At 46.4% G+C, this 17,930-nt stretch overlaps 1 protein-coding gene across 3 annotated transcripts in view; it reads right to left on the bottom strand.

Annotated features, from left to right (window-relative positions):
- The window catches only part of axin1 (axin 1), a 30,004-nt gene extending 12,352 nt beyond the window's left edge, over positions 1 to 17,652 (bottom strand). For 2 of the 3 annotated variants that reach the window (XM_062532979.1, XM_062532977.1), the window contains exons 1-5: positions 17,512 to 17,652; positions 14,327 to 15,298; positions 6,260 to 6,400; positions 3,242 to 3,338; positions 707 to 844 (exon numbers count right to left, since the gene is read on the bottom strand). In XM_062532979.1, coding sequence (XP_062388963.1) covers positions 707 to 844; positions 3,242 to 3,338; positions 6,260 to 6,400; positions 14,327 to 15,222 — 1,272 coding nt within the window. In that variant the 5' untranslated portion in view covers positions 15,223 to 15,298; positions 17,512 to 17,652. Of the gene's footprint in view, positions 1 to 706; positions 845 to 3,241; positions 3,339 to 6,259; positions 6,401 to 14,326; positions 15,299 to 16,602; positions 17,148 to 17,511 lie in introns of those variants that run through there. The other variant, XM_062532978.1, reaches the window with a different exon arrangement.
- Between the last annotated feature and the right edge of the window lie 278 nt (positions 17,653 to 17,930).

Below are 17,930 nucleotides of genomic sequence, written 5' to 3' on the forward strand. Positions count from 1 at the left end.
CGTGGCCGGTTGTTTTGTACGTCTCTCTACAGCAGAGGCTACTCACGTACAATGACTGCTGATGGTCAGGTGTGTGGCTGTGGGTGTCCCAACTCAAAGCGAGCCATGGCCCATCACACAACCCAGGGGGATCATTGTGTTCTTGTTCTAAGCACACAGGAGAGCGCTGCGGCTCATTCTCCTTTTGTGTACTGCTCTCATGATTAAGGTGGCCATGGTGAACTGATTTAGGACTTGACACGTGATACAAGAGTGTGAAAACTGATGTACATTGGGAGTTGGTGGGGAGTGTACAAGACAGCCTTGACCTCCATTGATCAGGTATGACCACTGCTACACCAGCCAAATGGGGAGAGGGTATGATTACATTGTCTACCAATCAAAACCTCTTTGACTAATTCTTCTTTCTTTGGATCTTGTAGATGAGAATTGGCAGGCAATACTTCATGTGCTGTGCAAGCTCACACTCTAGGGTACAGGTGCTGCTACTCACTGACCTGGTTTTACCCAGCAGCTCTGTGTATGTGTAGAGAGAGAGAGAGAGAGAGAGAGAGAGAGAGAGAGAGAGAGAGAGAGAGAGAGAGAGAGAGAGATAGAGAGAGAGATAGACAGAGATAGACAGAGATAGAGAGATAGAGAGAGAGAGAGATAGACAGAGATAGAGAGATAGAGAGAGAGAGCGCAAAGGTGTGTCTGGGCTGCGTACCTGCCGGACCCGCTTGAGGCGTTCCTCCAGCTTCTCCTGGGCCTCGCGCTCCCTCAGAACGCCCTCCAGCCGGCTGATGAGCTCAGCGGCGAACTTCTCTGGGTCCACGTGGATATCCTTTGGCATCCGGTTTGTGCGCTGACAAGGAAAGATCCAGAACCCTCACATTAGAACTGAAATACCTGTAGCGTTCCCAAACATGAGCCAGAGACAAAAAAAAATAACACCCTGATTTGAGAAGAATAAAAGAAACAAACAAAAGAAAATCTATATTTTCCTTCCAGTTCCTTCCGAACAACTCTCCCAAAACAGACCATGTGCTGCACCGACACGAAACGGAATGATTAGCGAAAATAAATCAATAAATCTTTACAAAGCGTAGCTCGACACACAGTGAACTAACTAGGGGCAGAAAGGCTTGAAAGACGAGAGTGCGCGTGTGTGTGTGTGTGTGGTCGGTCCACCAAAGCAACGTGGCACAGGAGCGAGGAGGGTGGTAGAGGAGGGGAGATTATCAGAGCAATTCACTCCTCCGTATCAGCGCAGGCAAACAAAGGCCAGGCTGGACAGAGCCGCGGCCACTGGTGATAACGCTCCCAACCAAGGGTGGGCTGACTGCTGGCGACAAGGTCAGTCCGGTCCACCCCGACAAATGTTTGCAATTAAAAACATAAGACCAAAAAGAAAAAAAAGAGTAATAACATTAGTCTATCTCTGCGATCTTGCACAGCGCACAAAGGGGGTGGAAGGACTAATTACCCCCGTCGTTCGGAGCGAACGAAAAAACTTGGTTCCACAGAGCTGGCTGGCTCACGACTGTAAATCACTCCTGATCGCAGCCGATTAGAGCGCGGCAGCCAGCTGTACATTTAGATCAAAGGGCCGCATTGTACACGTTTCTCCACACTCCCATGCCTCTGCGCTAGGCTGCGGCTCCAACTAGAACAGAGGGCCCCACAAAATACATTATTCAAGACATCTGCGGAGGAATAGCAGGGTGCAGCCAAATCTATACTGTGAGGAAAAGCACGGATTAAAAAAAAGAAAAGAGAAGAGAAGAGAGAAAAGAACACGCCAAGCTTTCTGGAGACTTTAACGGACAGTCAGAATATATTCATCTGCTTCCATCTTTGTGCTCCTGGTCTCAGCAGAGCTCAGATTTTTTGCTGTCCTTGTGTTTTGCTTTGTTTTTTTTCCCCTCCTCTCAATCTCTGGCCCTTTTCCTTATTTCTTCTCCGTTCCCATCCGCACACATAACTAGCCTATATGCTCAGTGAAGCTGCAACTGCCATCTGGCCTTGACAGCATGTCAAGACTCTGGAGACAGGAGCTGTGGGCTTCACACAGCACCCCTTTGGGGAGAGGGAAATGTCCTACCTGGGAGGCAGAGAGAGAGAGAGACAGAGTGAGAGTGAGAGAGTGTGAGAGAGAGAGAGAGTGAGAGAGAGAGAGAGAGACCCCAGAGCAGCTAAGAACAGCACACGGCTGACATGCGACTCAAATGTCAACCACATTACCAAGCGGGCATAAATCTATTTGCCCATTAAAATATTCATCGCCCATTTGGAATGTCTGATATTTTAGATAAGCATTGTTGCTTGGCAGAAAAAAAAATATTAACTACGCCAACCCCACAAGAGAGGAATAATACTCCTGATCCTTCACTAATGCCAGCCTCAAGAGAGATAGTGTGTGTGAGAGAGAGAGAGATGATGGAGGGAGAGAGATAGGGAGAAAAAGAGGGAGAAGAGAAGAGAGGGGAGGGAGAGAGCGCATAGCTTGACGCACTGCTCTGTTTTGGAGAGGCTTTAAATTGGACCCCCTCACTCAGAGGCTTCAATTAGGCAGGAGGAGCCGGGGAGGCAGGGAGCGGAGCGGAGCGGAGCGGAGCGGAGCGGAGCGAAGCTGCCGGCCATCACAGCAGCGCTGGGTCTGCTGGGGCTCCAGCCGACAGCTCACACTGGAGCAGCAACGGCAGAGGCTACACACACACACACACACACACACACACACACACACACTCTAAAACAACCGAACACCCTCTCTTTTTCACACATTTACACAAATACACACACATACACACACACACACCATCAGCTAGCGTCTGATCAAAGGCATTCTGCTGCAACCGCCACCGCACATCTTAAGAATGCAGGGAAGGAACGAGAGAGGTGGGGGTGGGGGGAGAGAGAGAGAAAGGAGGAGAGAGCAAGAGAGAAGTACAGAGAGAAAAACAGAAATAGCAGGAGAAATAGATAGATAGAGAGATAGAGAGGAAGAGAAAGAGAGAGAGAGAGAGAGAGAGAGAGAGAGAGGAAGAGAGGGAGCGAGTGAGAGCGGGGAGAGCTGAAAGCTGTGATTCATGCGGCTGCCTCACTACACTGAGTCTGTGGCGAGGACAGGAGTAACTTTACCTGCAGAACAGACAACAAGGAGGAGTGCAAGAGAGTGAAAAAAGGTAGAGAAGGAGAGAACAGGAGAGAGAGAGAGAGAGAGAGGAGCCACAGGCGAGGTGCGGGGTGGTGCGGGACTTACAGGAATATGAGGTAGTGGCACACGTCCATTAGCTTTGGCACTCTCGTGCATCTCCCGGCGATGCTGTTTACGGTATCTGTAGGGTGGGACTCCATCTCTGAGAGGAAACAGAGAAAAAAAGAGGAAAACAACATTAAAAACAACACTGCAGTGCGCACTTCTGAAGCCAGAAATAACAACATTCAGTGTAATGTTGGTTTGGCACTCTACGTAAGGTTGAGAGAGCAACCCTTTCAGTGGAGTTAGATGAGAGAAGCATTGTTCAGGTGCTGATCAGGCAGAGAAATCAGGGCTTTTTATTCCAGGCAAGTCTGCTTTTAAAAAGGCACCAGAATTTTCGGTGGTCAATTTATTCAGACCGAAAACAAAACGGAGTGCTGAAAATACTGGTGTCCATAAAGCCCTCGTCCTAGCACAACAGATGTTGGTATTCATCGCTTAAATGCTACACTGACTTTGTCCGCACAGCACAGTAGGTATAGCCGACAATAGCACACTGACACAGCGTCCGAGGCATTATAAACCCTGGAGGGTTTATTCGCTGAATAAACTTAGCCGTACGAGTCCCCAAGGAGACACGGTGACCCTGACAGGCCTGTGATGTGGACGATGGGGGCCGGGGGGGGGGACGTTATGGTTTCCTGCTGACAGGAAGCTCTGATGCCGCGGCCACCTCCCACACACCAACACCCCCCTCCCCAAACACACACACACACACACACACACACACACACACACACACACACACAGACACAGTAAAAACACAGCGATCCCGCTGGGTGTGAAGCAGCGAGGGCCGTTGGCAGGGGGGGAGAGAGGGAGGGGGCACGAGGCAAACAGCTGATAATGGCCTCTAATCTATCCCGCTTCAGACATGGTTTTGTCCCGCTGCGCCGCCTTTGATGTTTCCTCAACGCCATTCCCCCGGTGCCATCTCTGAACTTCCGCAAACGACCGCCTCCTCTACCCCTCCCTCCCTCCCTCCCTCCCTCCCACCCTTCTTCCTTCCTCTTTTCCCTTGCTCCCTCCCTTTCTTTCTCTCTCCTCTTGTCTGCCTCTCCCTCTGTCCATCTCCCTTGTTCTCTCTCTCCCTCTGTTGCATGTTCGGGCCCCTCGGACACGTTCTCTTTCCGAGTGTCTCCGTCAATCCCCGTCTGCATCCTTCACAGCCTCCCTTTCTTCTCTCCTCCAGCGGCTCCGTCTCCCCCACCCTTCTCTCAGAGTCTCTTCCTACCTCGGAGTCTACCTTCCTCCCCTTCTGCATCCCTCCCTCTGTACGTGTTTGAGGAGCTGCACCCCCCCCCTCTCTCTCTTCTCTCTCTGTCTGTCTGTGCATCTCTTTCTCTCTGAGCTTTCTTCCTGTCAAGTCTCTTCAGCTCTTCTTTCCCTCTCTCCCCTCTTTTCTCCCTGCCTTCCACCCCCTCTGTGTGTGTGTGTGTGTGTGTGTGTGTGTGTGTGTGTGCATAGACATCTCCCCCCTCTCTCCTGCCAGCACATCCTTGCTCAGATCATTCAGAGGAAGCTCATTTCCTGCCGGGGCAAGAGAAAAACCCGTTCCGTGTGTGTGTGTGTGTGTGTGTGTGTGTGTGTACACCACACCACAGCTCTTCCAGCCTGGTGCGGACTCCCGCTGCAAGTCTCTAAGTATGGGCTGATCTCTCTCGGAGACGTGCCTCACCTCGGAGCCCGCCGACACGCGGGTCAGAACTTTCTTCCGGAAGAAAGGGGGGGTGGACGGGGGTGGCACGAGAGAGGCGCCATGGCATTTTCACTCCAGCTCAAAAATAGCAGGACTCATTTTCCTTACGTGACGTGGGCGCCTCAGCCCTCCATTTCCACACTCATCAAAGCAAGGCTGGATTAGCGTGCGCACGCCTCACAGGATCGCTCGCCATATCGCCATCCGGCATGAAATCAAAACGATTGGACACATTTGATTACACCTCCTTCTTTAGCCCACGCATTACACGGCCCTTTCTAATGGGGGCCGCGGCTGTGTTCCTGGGGAGCGCTGTTTTTACCTCCAACCCTTCATCCACCTCTCTCTCCCATCACCGCAACTTGCCTTTTTTAACTAGAATGCGTCTCCACTGGGTGTCGGGGAGAGCTGGCGAGGGGGTGGGGGATGGGGAGGCAGCACCTTAAAAGGAAACTGGTCTCGTCAATGCCTTCAAATTACACTCAGTCCACACACAGCCCACGGCCCCCTGGAGCACCTCCCCGTCTCAGGCTCTATAATTAGCATAAGTAATGACATTTAGGAGCTTTCATTGGCATGAGTAATGAGCAGATGGTGGTCCGCCGAGGCGAGGCGAAAGGGTTGTTCCTGTTCCCGGATCAGTGTGTGTGTGCGCGTCAATCAGCACATGTGTTTATGGGGTAGAGGGAGGTGGCTGGCAGGTAGGTTTGCCTCCTCGACTCCGCTGCTTTAAAAAAGGCTTTAAAAGACCGTTTTTTTTTATGGTACCTAGATTTAGCTTGTGTTGGACTATAAGCCAACTAGCACCGGTTGGTCCAAGCTACGCCGTATGAGAACATATTATGTTCTTTCAGACCTACAAAGTATCACCTCAACAACAGTAAAGATTATAGCCACTCCTACATTTCTGGTCGTGTTATTCTGTTGTGCAATTCATGCTGATTCCATTAATGTAGATTGTTTCAGAAGAAAATTGATGCTAGTTTGATAAGTTAGCTAAGAAATGGCTGTTGGCCAGAATCATTTGTACTGACAATGACATAAGCTTACAGTATGTTAAAATGTAATCTATTTCATTTCAGTTGAATGCTGTAATTTCAAGTTGTGAAAGGCAGCAATAAATGAAATACTAATGAAACATCAGTTGAAGTGTGATTTTGTCTGCCCAGGAAAGCTTTAGGAGCAACTACATGACTAACTGAGCACAACTATCAGTCAGCGGCAACGTGTGTGTGTGTGTGTGTGTGTGTGTGTGTGTGTGTGTGTGTGTGTGTGTGTGTGTGTGGGTGGATGAGGCTAGATAAACTGGTAGTACTTACACACTGCTGTCGGTCAGTGAGAGCGTGTCGGCGTCGCTGGACATGCTCTGCTGCTCGCTGTCATTGGCACTGGTGGCAGGGGCCAGAGCGTAGCCCGTGTTGACGTAGTAGGGGTTAACGGGCTCCCTCCACTGACTGTGCCTGCACACGGGGCAAACACAAAAGGGCAATTAGGCATCAACAATATCGACTTAAAACTAGAATGGTTTCATAGTATGTAATGTACAGTATGTTATAATGACAAACTCTATGAAGGATGCTATTCAAAACACCCTTTTTGCCAGTCACATGTCTTGAGAACCCATTTATTTCCCAAATTACTAAAATCACAGAGAACATGCAAGCACACATTGCTACATAATACCAATAACCTCATCATGGACATGAGCCGTAGATGGCATATTACTGATGATACTATATGGCACAACCCCAAATTCAAATTCAGTTCAGTAAAATAATTGCTGTGCAATTTGGATCTAGACCCATTAACTATACAGCTGAACTGAAATCAGATGTACTAATGGTATTTCGAGGGGCAGGCTGAGTCTGCTTACTAATGTCTACCACAGTCACTGAGTCATCTCCTCCGATTTGCATTGTGTTTTCTGTTTCTATCGCTCTACCATCACTTCAGATAAATGCCAGTCCATGTAAAATAACATCTGAAAAAGATGTCACTGCAATGTGCAGTAGCCCATTTAACAAAAACAAAAATGTGACTGAGTATGAGAGAGTGAACATAGGGGGTGGGGTGGACACATCTCCACATCCAGCTCAGAGGGCAGGAATAGGCCACATGTCACAAAACTGGACAAGCACAGGCCAACTAAATTGCCTTCAGCCTTTCCCAGCTGAATGTAAACCTGGCTCTGGTGTCAGAGAGGGCCTCATTTGGTCTCATTAGCGCCAACCGGAGGGCTCTCACCTGACTCTGGCTCCTCCACTCTGAGCACTTGGCCGAGCGTGCTCCCCCTTAAATAATGGATCTGGGTGGGAATTAAGTTCTCTCGGCGTAAAAAAAAGAGAAGCCTCCCTGATGCAAGTTTTCGTCCGTGCCTTGCCTGGCAACTGCATATTTCGGAGTCTACTTCAAGCGGGGGGAGCCTGTTCCTAGAAGAACTTTTTCATCAATCATGGCCACGATGGATGGCCATTAAAATTGCATTGAGTTCATCGAGATTAAAAATGTAAATCAGAGCAGTGTGTGTGCGTGTGTGCGGGGCAGAGCTTTCTGGGGGACTGCAGGAAGATAATATAATAGGAGGGAGTCTCTATACAGACAAACAACAGCTCTGTCCTCAAAGCTCTGTCCTTGTCCTAGAGTATCGATCTCACATAGAGTTTTCATAATAACTTCAAATGATTTCAACCTGTACATATAAAAGTGTGGTGTGAGGTCACCCTGTCTGCTAGTGGGGGGTTCACATTTGAGGGGGTTCTATTGTTCTGTGTAGAACAAGGGTTGGGAACATATGTCTGATAAGTCAGGGATGGCTCTTTAGTTAACTCGCAGGGAAATTTTACATTTTTCCTCATGGTAAATAGGTGGCTATTGGGTGAATATTACACTATTGTGTCAATCCAACATAAAACGTCACTGACTGCTACTATGTTTCTAAATGACAAGACCTAGCTTAACCTCAGTCAGCACCAAAACTCAATTTTTAACCATCATCATGTGATGGTAATAATTTATGAGTATTATTTGGAGTTCTATACTATCTGAGCCCCAAATATAGCATTACCAACACATTTCAATTTCAATTTCAACTCTTCAACTCAACATCCATCCCTACTTTCTCAGCTTATTCATAGGCTACCATTCGAGCTCATAAGGCCATACAAGATCAGAGCCACCGATCGTCCAGGCCAAGTGGACAGACAAGTTTGCCTTTGTGGAGACAGCTGGGTCAGTTAACGTTAGGAATTGAATATCAATGCATTGAAATCAGTTCAGCATAGTAAGAAAAGAGTATGCCCAGAGCTCCAGTGGAAAGTAACATTAATCTATGATGGCACTAAAACCGCAACCTTGTGTATGTGACAGTGCAGGTAAGCCTACCTTCCCCTCCTACTACATTACCTTAGCCATTTTTCAAATCAGTGTAATTCTGTACACAGGAGAGGTCTGCTGCAGGTGACACAGTTGTGCAAGGATCATAAGAGTAATTAAGAATTCAGTTTCATAGCTTAGCATAGAATAGCAGTTAAAGTGTAAGCCTAACACTCAAAAGTAGACACATCCAATGACCACATGGTTACTATCAACAACAAAATCCACAAATATTTGTATATGGCTCTAAAGCTAAAAAGGCTGCCGAGCAGCGCTGTAGAGCAGGTCCATCACTGTAGGACAGAAAGCAGAGTCTCATTCAGGACTGAAATCAAAGCCTTCTACTGCAGATAAATAAGCTTCATGAGCAGTGGCACATCAAGTGTGTTCAGAATGTTTCTAAAAAAGTCTTCATGCTTTTGAGACATTAGCTGCAACCAATCCCAGCTTTGATAGCTGAATAGGTCAGCACAAGCTCTACGTACTATTCTTCTCTTTCCAGTTGCAGACGCTCCGGACCACCAACTCATACTCGTACTGTGCAGAAATCCTGAAAATCAAGGCCTCTCATCTATCTCCCTCTCATCATACAACTGTCTGTCTGTCCCTGTGTCTGGCTGTCTAGGTCTCGCTCAGGCCACCAGCAGGCTGATGAGCATCTCTCTCTGAATCCAACCTGTCTCTTAAGGTGTCTCTTAAAATGGATCTAACAGAATTAAACTCACTTAAAAAATATAGTGTTTTCTGTAATAGAACTCCCAATATGAACCAACAGCCTTCTGCTCGTAACCTACAGAGCCACTGCGCATCAAAAGAAAACAAGACAGCAGGACTTCTGTGAGTTAACTTCAGAGACAACTCCTTCACAAAATAGTAAGGGGGAGTCTGGAGAGAACAGGAAACCTTTCGAAGGGACACAACTTGTATGTGATATACACGCATCATATGCCTGAAATAGGCCAGGGCATATTCCCCCGAGACATCTAAATATTCATTTCACGTAACGATCCATGAGCCATGTTCACACTTACAAATACACCAAAGTGTATGCGGTACAGAGGCTATGGGATATTCCACACCCCCACACAACAATCTTCTCTCACCTCAGGTTTAATACCGTAAGATGATCTCTGGCCAAACCGGCTGAACATACACTTTAGCATCTCACACTATCCTCAAAAACTCCAAACTTATGGTGGAACAAAGAAGGTTTCACCTAATCCTTTAGCTAGTGTGTGTGTGTGTGTGTGTGTGTGTGTACCTTTTCACTTCTCACTTAGTTTGCGTGACCTGAATCGTACTTTCATAAAAACAACTGGGGTGATTATTGATTCAACCATTTTATGATTCTATCCTATTAAGTTGTAGAATTCTTATTCAATAGACATCTCAAGTTGTCAAATATGACTGATTATCAAGATAAAAGCAAACACCTCTGATTAATCATTTAGCGCAAATCAACACAATAAAAAGCTCAAAGACCTGCTGCATCTGACACAATCACACACACCCAGTATGCCTCCTCCAAATAGACCACACACACACGCACAAACACAGTTGCATTACGGTGAGTGAATAGAAACAGCCAGCTCCTACCTGCAACTACAGCCATTACACAACACAAGGCATGTCTGTGTGAGCAAAGCCCTTATCTCCACTGGGTGGCTCAGACAGTGGGAAGCTAAGCCCATGTTTGTGTGTGTGTGTGCATCTGCAGGACTGAAGACAAACACGGAGTATATGAGCAGCAGTGTCCAACTCAAACCCCTCTCCCCGCACAGGCCCCTCGGCCAGGACATAAGACTTGTGCTGGCCCTTTATACATCTTTACTGAAGCAGAAAAGTCACTTTTAGACCATTTATTCCACTGTAATGAGCGCCCTTTTAATTCTAGAAGCCTCAGTTACATGCTTAGCTTCAACCAGTTAGCCTGTCAGATGGGCTGAGCTGACTCATAACTGGTGACTGGCGGACAAACTGACTGGTCAACCAACTTGCTCAATGTGTTCTCTTCCATAGCCCTGGCCAGCGGGACATTCCTTATGTGGAAGCCTGATATGAGTGTCCTTATGGTGAGTGTGTCCGTGCATCTGATATCTAGTGTTGTTGTTGTTTGCTTTGACTGTGTGTGTGTGTGTGTGTGTGTGTGTGTGTGTGTGTGTGTGTGTGTGTGTGTGTGTGTGTGTGTGTGTAAAAGACTGTGTACTGACTAAAGAAGTGAGGGAAGCTCGAGCCGGGACGCCTGCACTGCCTCTGGTGATTATTCCGCGCTTTCAACCATTCCAAGCTCCACTAATGATTTAAGCAGCAGGCATGTCGATATTCCACGGATCACAGGGAAGCGCGGCAGCCGGAGGAGGGAGGGAGGCTTTCAAACCTGCACCGGAGCGCTGGCGCTCTCACACATCTTTTCCATTTATCTCCAAAACAAAGTCTTCCGCAATCCACACGGGGCTTATATGCTTCTTTTTTCCAGACATCCAGACAGATTCAATCCATAGTGCCTCCACTACACAGTAGTGAGAGAAGTACATTCCCTAGTGGCTGAACAACAACAATTTATGCCATATTAACATAATGCTATGCAAAGACTAAATTAATATGCTGTCTCATAAAAAAAAGAAAGCATTTAAAATGCACAATGCAATGAACAAACCAGGAACATGTAACACACATCTCCTCTATGGAGAGAGCCAGAGCGGAGCCGTTCAGATGAAATCACTGCATCTCTTTACAGCGCCCCACGGCCATCTCCTGTGTGGAAAGGAGCGCCACGCACATTTACAGGAAGCCTTTACCCAAGACGTGAGAGGACTTCAGGGCTGTTCCAATGATTACGCCTGCCCCTTTGCACTTGGGGAATAATAACTGGCTCGTTGCGTCACCGACCTGCTTCACCACCACAGCTGCCTCGTGCTGCGGCCATCGAGATTGTGGGTGATCGATTGATCATAGTCGGTCAAGTGCTGAGGACCTTAGAGGAGATGGAGGAGGCCCACTATCTGCCCACTTAAGAGCTTTAGCTTCAGGAGTTTCAGGGGGATCTTCCCACAATGTGGCAATTAGTGGTGAAAGGAGAAGGTGGTAGGAGTCATTAGAAGGCCCTGTTCACTTTGACAGACTGCTGATAGCATCAGAGGGCAGAGCTTTTCTCTCTCCCCGGTCACTTCCCACAGTATGACCCCCTGTGAACGATAGTGACAGAATGACCAGAGCAGAGGTAGGCCTGCTGCAGTCACAATGTAAATGTTAAAGTCTGAAGACAGCTGAAGATAGCACTTGCTCAATAGAGGAAAAAAATGACTCACAATCCATCTCTCATCCAACTCCATAGATCCTGGGAAGACATATTACTTATGAAAAATTTAGACCTTCAAAAAGCCCGAAGGCGAGTCCTAAAAGCCTATTTAAAAATGAAGTGTCTTTTTTGTAATTCGAGCCAAATACTTCATCTACTGAAAAAATCATTACAAAACATCTAAAAAATACAAGTCTCTACCCAATTAGACCACGTCATAACCATACAAAATGGGGTGGAGTTGCCATGGTTTCAGAACATTAAAATCACAAGTTATAGCCTGTTAGCAAATGCCCTGCAACATGTTTCAATACTTTAAATGTTGTGCAACAGTCCAAACCTTTTCTCTGGGCTCATTGTATGTTGGAAAACAGGCTAAATAAATCAGTACATTGTTGAACAGTGAAGACAGGAATGATTTTTTAAAAGAAGACCCAGAGTTCGCAAACATTTACCACAGACCGTACGCTGTGACATTATTCAGAATAACACCGACACAGCAGCACTAAGCCAAAGCTGAGCAGGGTGAAATACTGTACGCAACCTCTCCTTGTTAGTAAAAACAGTAACTGGCAGAGTCATAAGCTAACAATCTACTGCAGAGACAATTTGAATGCAGGACTCAACTCTATCCCTTTTTATTTTTCTTGTCAAAATAACGAGGTGCTACAACATCTCGTTTTATTGTCTTTGAAACTCAAGGAAACCTTTGCAGGTCGTCTCTGCCGGAGACATGAAAGCTCCTTCCAATTTACACATCAAAACAATTCTAAATAAGGAACAAAAGAATTTCAAACAAGTTTTTGTTGTTTTTGTTGGAGAGAGATTTCTCAGGTCTTATGGGTGTTCTCTGTTGTGTGTAAATCACTACGGCAAATCTGGATTCCTTTTGGGAAAGAGTAAAAAAACACCCCTTTCCTGAATTTCCAACAGATGTCAAGGATTGTCTTAAGACAGTCGAGGGTGTGAGGTGAAGGAGAGGAAAAAAAAGAAAAGAAAACTGGGTCAACTTCTAGGGATAGAATTCCGGAATCTTCAATCTCCACACAGCACACTGCCAACAGTGAACAGAGCTGTAAAAGCACATCTGAGGGGGGAAAACTACAATGTATTCTTCAGTAATATAGTGGGCCTTGCTGTGTGCCCATGCAAATCCCTCCTCCAACTCATCCTTACCGGCACCATCATCTAAGCCTTGCTTTGGTAAAGATAAAATGCATGAATTCCACATTTGGGAGAGCTTTTTATGTTGATATTTGCTTTCTTACACTACTGCGAAGAGAGCTTTGTAATCCACCACAGCATAGCCTGCTCAAATGCCCAGATGCACAGCTTTCTGTTCCAACAGGACATGGATTAGTGACTTAAGTAGTCACATCCCACAAAATCCCATTCCATTAATGTGTGGCAGAGGCTTGGATGCACAGTTGGGTTGTTGTACATTTTTACAGCTAGACTGACTCCATAGATGAAAGTATGCAAGATGATTAGAAAGTGCCTTCTCGACATTCTTCGAGCACAATGAGCACCAGATAAAATTGGAACAGATAAATGTCTTCAAAAGCTGCTTGGAAAACCTTTCTAGCACAAAAGCCCTTCATCAAGTAATGATTAGGGTTTGTTTGTCTTTTTTAAAGGCCTTTATACAACTGTGACCTGCAGCAAAATAACAGATGCAAAGATATGGTTTCATAATCATTCCAACCGAGCTCTTTTTAAATGTAGGGAGAGAAGGAAAGAGTGAGAGAGCGAGAGCGAGAGAGAGAAAACAGCTTTGACTTTCGGCTTCTGCTGCTGCACAACGGCTCTCCATTTCCCAGGTTCAAAAGAGGAGCCGTGTTGTGCTTTTCACTCGGATAGCTTTTGCTCTGGCATAAAAGCCTGCCATTCACAGGACACCTGCATGGAGAAAACAAAGAGCAGCCCTGCTTCCACGGCTCAAACAGCCAGCCCCGACCCAGTCATCGCCGTGCTGCAACAGTCACAGGTACTTAAGGGCCTCAGCCTACACCAAGCTGCTCTCATCTACACTGCTCGGTAGGAGCATAAACTCTGAATGCCTTTTAATTTCCACTCCACCTGATAGCTTGCCATGACAGGAGGGAAGAAATGCAACCATACTGAAATCTCTCAGAGCATGGGGCTAGCTCTCCCATACACACTGCTTTTGACTACATCAGGCAGCTCAAATGCAGCAGCACAAACACTAACAAAAACTTGACAAGCTTATTACACATTTTAATTGTGCATAATTGTTTTTTTTTATAAGCAAAAATACATCTAATCAAAACTGTCCAACATCCGTTTGATTGATGTTACTTCAACAATATATATGTATTTTTAAGAATATTCAATAAAAAGGCACTTGTCTGTTTTGTAAATAAACGCTTCAAATGCCTCAAGGTTAGAAAAGGTTGCAACTGTAGTTAATTGAAAAGAAATGACCCTTGTCTAGCCAAACTCATGCATCTCCTCCAAACTCCTGGCAACCAAACTGTAATGGACACCATGACCCTACTGAAATCACTCAGATGAAGCAGCGTATCACATCATATCTTTAGCTCAAATGCCCAGATGCTCAAGCTCTCTGTTCCAACACAACACAGACTAAAATCCTTGATATTGCATCATAGTATTTCTGAAATCATATCCCACCATATTTTTACCTGCTTAACGAGTGTAAGTGTGAGAGGATTTGTGACTGGGGAAGACCTACCTGTACTCCCGGCTGTCCTGGTATCTCTTGCCGCTGGCCACCCGCTGCGGGGCTGTGTCCAAAAGCAGCTTCTCGGTCAGCCGACTGCTGGGTGTGGGGTCGCTCTCGGGCTGCTCATCCAGCTCTTGGTCGCAGCGCCATTCCTCGTCCTCGTTCAGGGTGGGCAGGTAGCCCGGCAGCACCTTGCCATTCCCTGAGACCGAGCTCTGGTCACTGTACAACTTCGGGCTCTCGCCGCCTGTCCTTGTGTATTCCAAGTAAATGTCCGACTTGAGGAACAGAGGGTAGGTGTTCTCCTCCATCATGGTCTGGATCTCAGTCTGGGCCTGGTCAAACATGGCTGGGTCAATGTGCAGCTTCATCACACAGTCCTTGATGAAGCTCTTGGTGGCCGGCTTGATCTGCCGCGACACAATCCCGTTGTTGTCCAGGATGTACTTGCGGTAGATGGCCTTGGCCAGCTTGAGCTTCTTCTCGTCGTTGCCATCGCTGGCCTCCAGCTTGCGGAAGCCGCTGCAGGCAAACCAGAAGTCCAGCATGTCGGCGCAGTCCTCCTGCTTGAGGAACGTCCTGAACAGGTGGATGCCATCCTGGTCGTCAAGGAGCGAGTGCAGCGATTCGGCCCATTTCAGGTAAGGGGGTGTGGGTGAGGCACTGCCCTCTGGCTCGTAGCCTAGGTCAAGGTCAGGCCGTCGGGGTGTGGCCGTGGAGGCCTCACTCCTCAAGCTCTCGCTCTTGGAGGCGTAGAAGCCATGGCTGTACTGACGGCCATCACCTGACACCAGGTCGCCCTCCTCGCCTGGGACAGGGGGCCGAGGGGCATCCTCAGTGAAGCTGCCCCCAAGGTCCACCAGGTAGCCCCGCTTTTCGTTCACACTCATGCTCACAATGTCCATGCACACTGCCGCCCTGGTGCAGCCCCGGGAGAATCAAATCCAGACTTCCACTAATGCCACAGCAAAAGAATTTCTCCTGTTGAGCAAAAAAGAAAGGAAAACAGTAAGGCAGCCACTCACAAACAGTAAGAAAATCTCAATAGGTAAGCCACACTAGTGCCACCTTCATACAACAGCCCACCACGTAAATTTCAGCACCAACACATCACATTTTATAGTCATACTGTTAAGAAAAATATGCAATAAAGTGTGACTGTTTGAGGCATTTTTTCATGAGCAACTACCTTGGTATAAATACATTTTGTCAGTGGGCTACATGGCCACGTGAAGGACACATAAACAAACACCTGTCATTCATTCCCACTAGCCATCCAGGCTACGCACTGTGATGTTCTATGGTGCAGGTCAGAACATCGCATGGATATAGAAAAGCCTGCAAGGCACGACATCACCAACAAGATCACCAAAAACGCTTTTATCAGTGACAACAGTGTTGGTGAGGTAGGCCTAGCATGCTTCATGAGAAGGCGACTTGCTTGTTCTACACCAGAGCTCCATAAGGTGTAATAAATCATCCACTAATTCTTAATAACAACTGCAAAGGTTTTGGTTACTCAGAAATAATGCAAAATAATAGCCAGGGAAACAACAAAAGCAATCAACAAATTAGTTGGTTTAACAAAGTTTAACAAAGACATTTTAAAGACAATAAAAGTTGTATTGCTATGTTGATTTTTCCTTCAGATCATGGCATTAATTACAATATGAATGCATCCATGCTCAAATCATGGGGCTTAGTGATGGCATGCACTGCAGAGATCCCAAATCTGAGCGAGTGGCAGAGCATAAGCCAACAGTTTGCAGAGCAGAAGCTGAGGTACTGTAGCCTCACAAGGACAGAGCTTTTTCAAGGTTAAAAGAGAAACTGCGGGGTGCAGGCAGAGCACAGTCTGCCATGGCTGTAATGATTGCTACTGTGGTGGTGTGCAGTGCAAGCCTGTTTGATCATATCAGAGGACGACCTTGGGCAGACTGTGCTCACAAAGAACAAGAGAGGGAATACTTTGACTTTTTCACAAATTAATACATGAACAGCCCAATCTTGAATGTGTATTGTATTGATAGATGAGGATCTCTGACAACACCATAAAATCACATATTTGTCTTGGTTTCAATTACATTAAATGATCCACAGGTGAGCAAAGTGAAGTTACAGAATAGCTTTACAACATAGTATCTTTGGTAAAATGTTTAAATGTGATACAAAGTGCCTAGTTGTTACATCAAAAACACAACCCTGATAGAAGTCCAGTGTAGCCTATAAAGCAATATTGATGGGCTATCCAATAACAACATAATAACGCCAAGACTTAATGTTACCTATGATTAAGGTTAATCCGGCATGGTCCTGGGTAGACACAAAGTTAGCCAGCAAACGAGATGGCTTGTTTTTCAAGCTCACAAGGAAGCACTTCTAGGCACCATGTCAATCTTATACGGGCTAGCGAACTAAGAAGCAGACAGGCTAACGTAACCTTCCCCAACAACGATCCACTCGGAGTGTTCATCATGTTTAACAAGAAACAGCAACATACATCGACCGATTTTAGTTACATTGATCATGAAAATACATCAGCAGTTAGATATCCAGCTGACTTCCAAAGCTCAAGAGCTACACTAATCTTGGAAGCTAGCTCGCTAACTTGGCTAGCAAGCTAACGTTAGTTGTGAAATGAACGTTTGATCTGAGAACACGTTACACTGCTTGTAAGACCTTTTTAAATGCAGCTAAAGGTAAATAACGTTAGTCATTCCTTCTCGGTTTCAAACAACGCCGGTGTATGACCATGCAGATTTTAAACCAAACTGTTTACTTGTGTTTGCTATCAGCATTACAACACCCCCTTCACTACCCTCCCGATTGCTTTGAAGTGAGCCCCACATTCATTGCATTCATGTCTTGGCCTCTGAGTCTCAACAGCACAGCAGCAGAAACGGATGGGGGAGGGGAAAGTAGAAACAAACTCCACACACATAGCCAGGCCCTTTCGTTGCTAACAAATCATACAACTTCACAACAATATTAACAAACTTAGCAAAGCGTGTAGAGAAAAAGGTCATTGACATCTATGTCTACGAAAACCATTTTCTTAGCCTCGGGTAAAATGCTCGCCATTAAAAGAAACTCCTCCACGAATTTGATTCAAACACAGCGAAGCGATGGCACATTTCATCTCTGGCTACCGCAATCCCATACCCGAGTTAGGAAAAAAGTGTCTGGTACTTTACCTGTGAAACCCTACTTTCCGTTTTCGAGTGCATCGGGATTACTGGCGTATGCTACTAGGAGTGAATGGTGTCATGGATGCGAAACATACGAGTTTAAAAATAACAAAGAACACAGTCCGTTCTCCACCTCTCCATTGCTGTCTCTCTCACTCCTGACTGTGTGTGAGTAGGCTATGTGTGTAAAGCGAGAATGGAACAAGAGATGTGCAGCGCCGCGCGCGTTCAGAAAACACACTGCCGCTGATCCAAAGGGAAAACGGATAGGAGGAAAACCTGGAATTAGAAGAATTAGTTCCTCAAAATGCACGCATGGCCGCGCATCAATTTGTCCTGCTGTATCATATTTCTAATCTCGAGCAATGGTAAGTATCCAACAGCCTAATCGAATGAATGAAAACATTAAACGCTTGTCCTCAACA

This window comes from Sardina pilchardus, chromosome 3 (assembly GCF_963854185.1).
Source record: "Sardina pilchardus chromosome 3, fSarPil1.1, whole genome shotgun sequence".
In the NCBI taxonomy this organism is placed as follows: Eukaryota; Metazoa; Chordata; class Actinopteri; order Clupeiformes; family Clupeidae; genus Sardina; species Sardina pilchardus.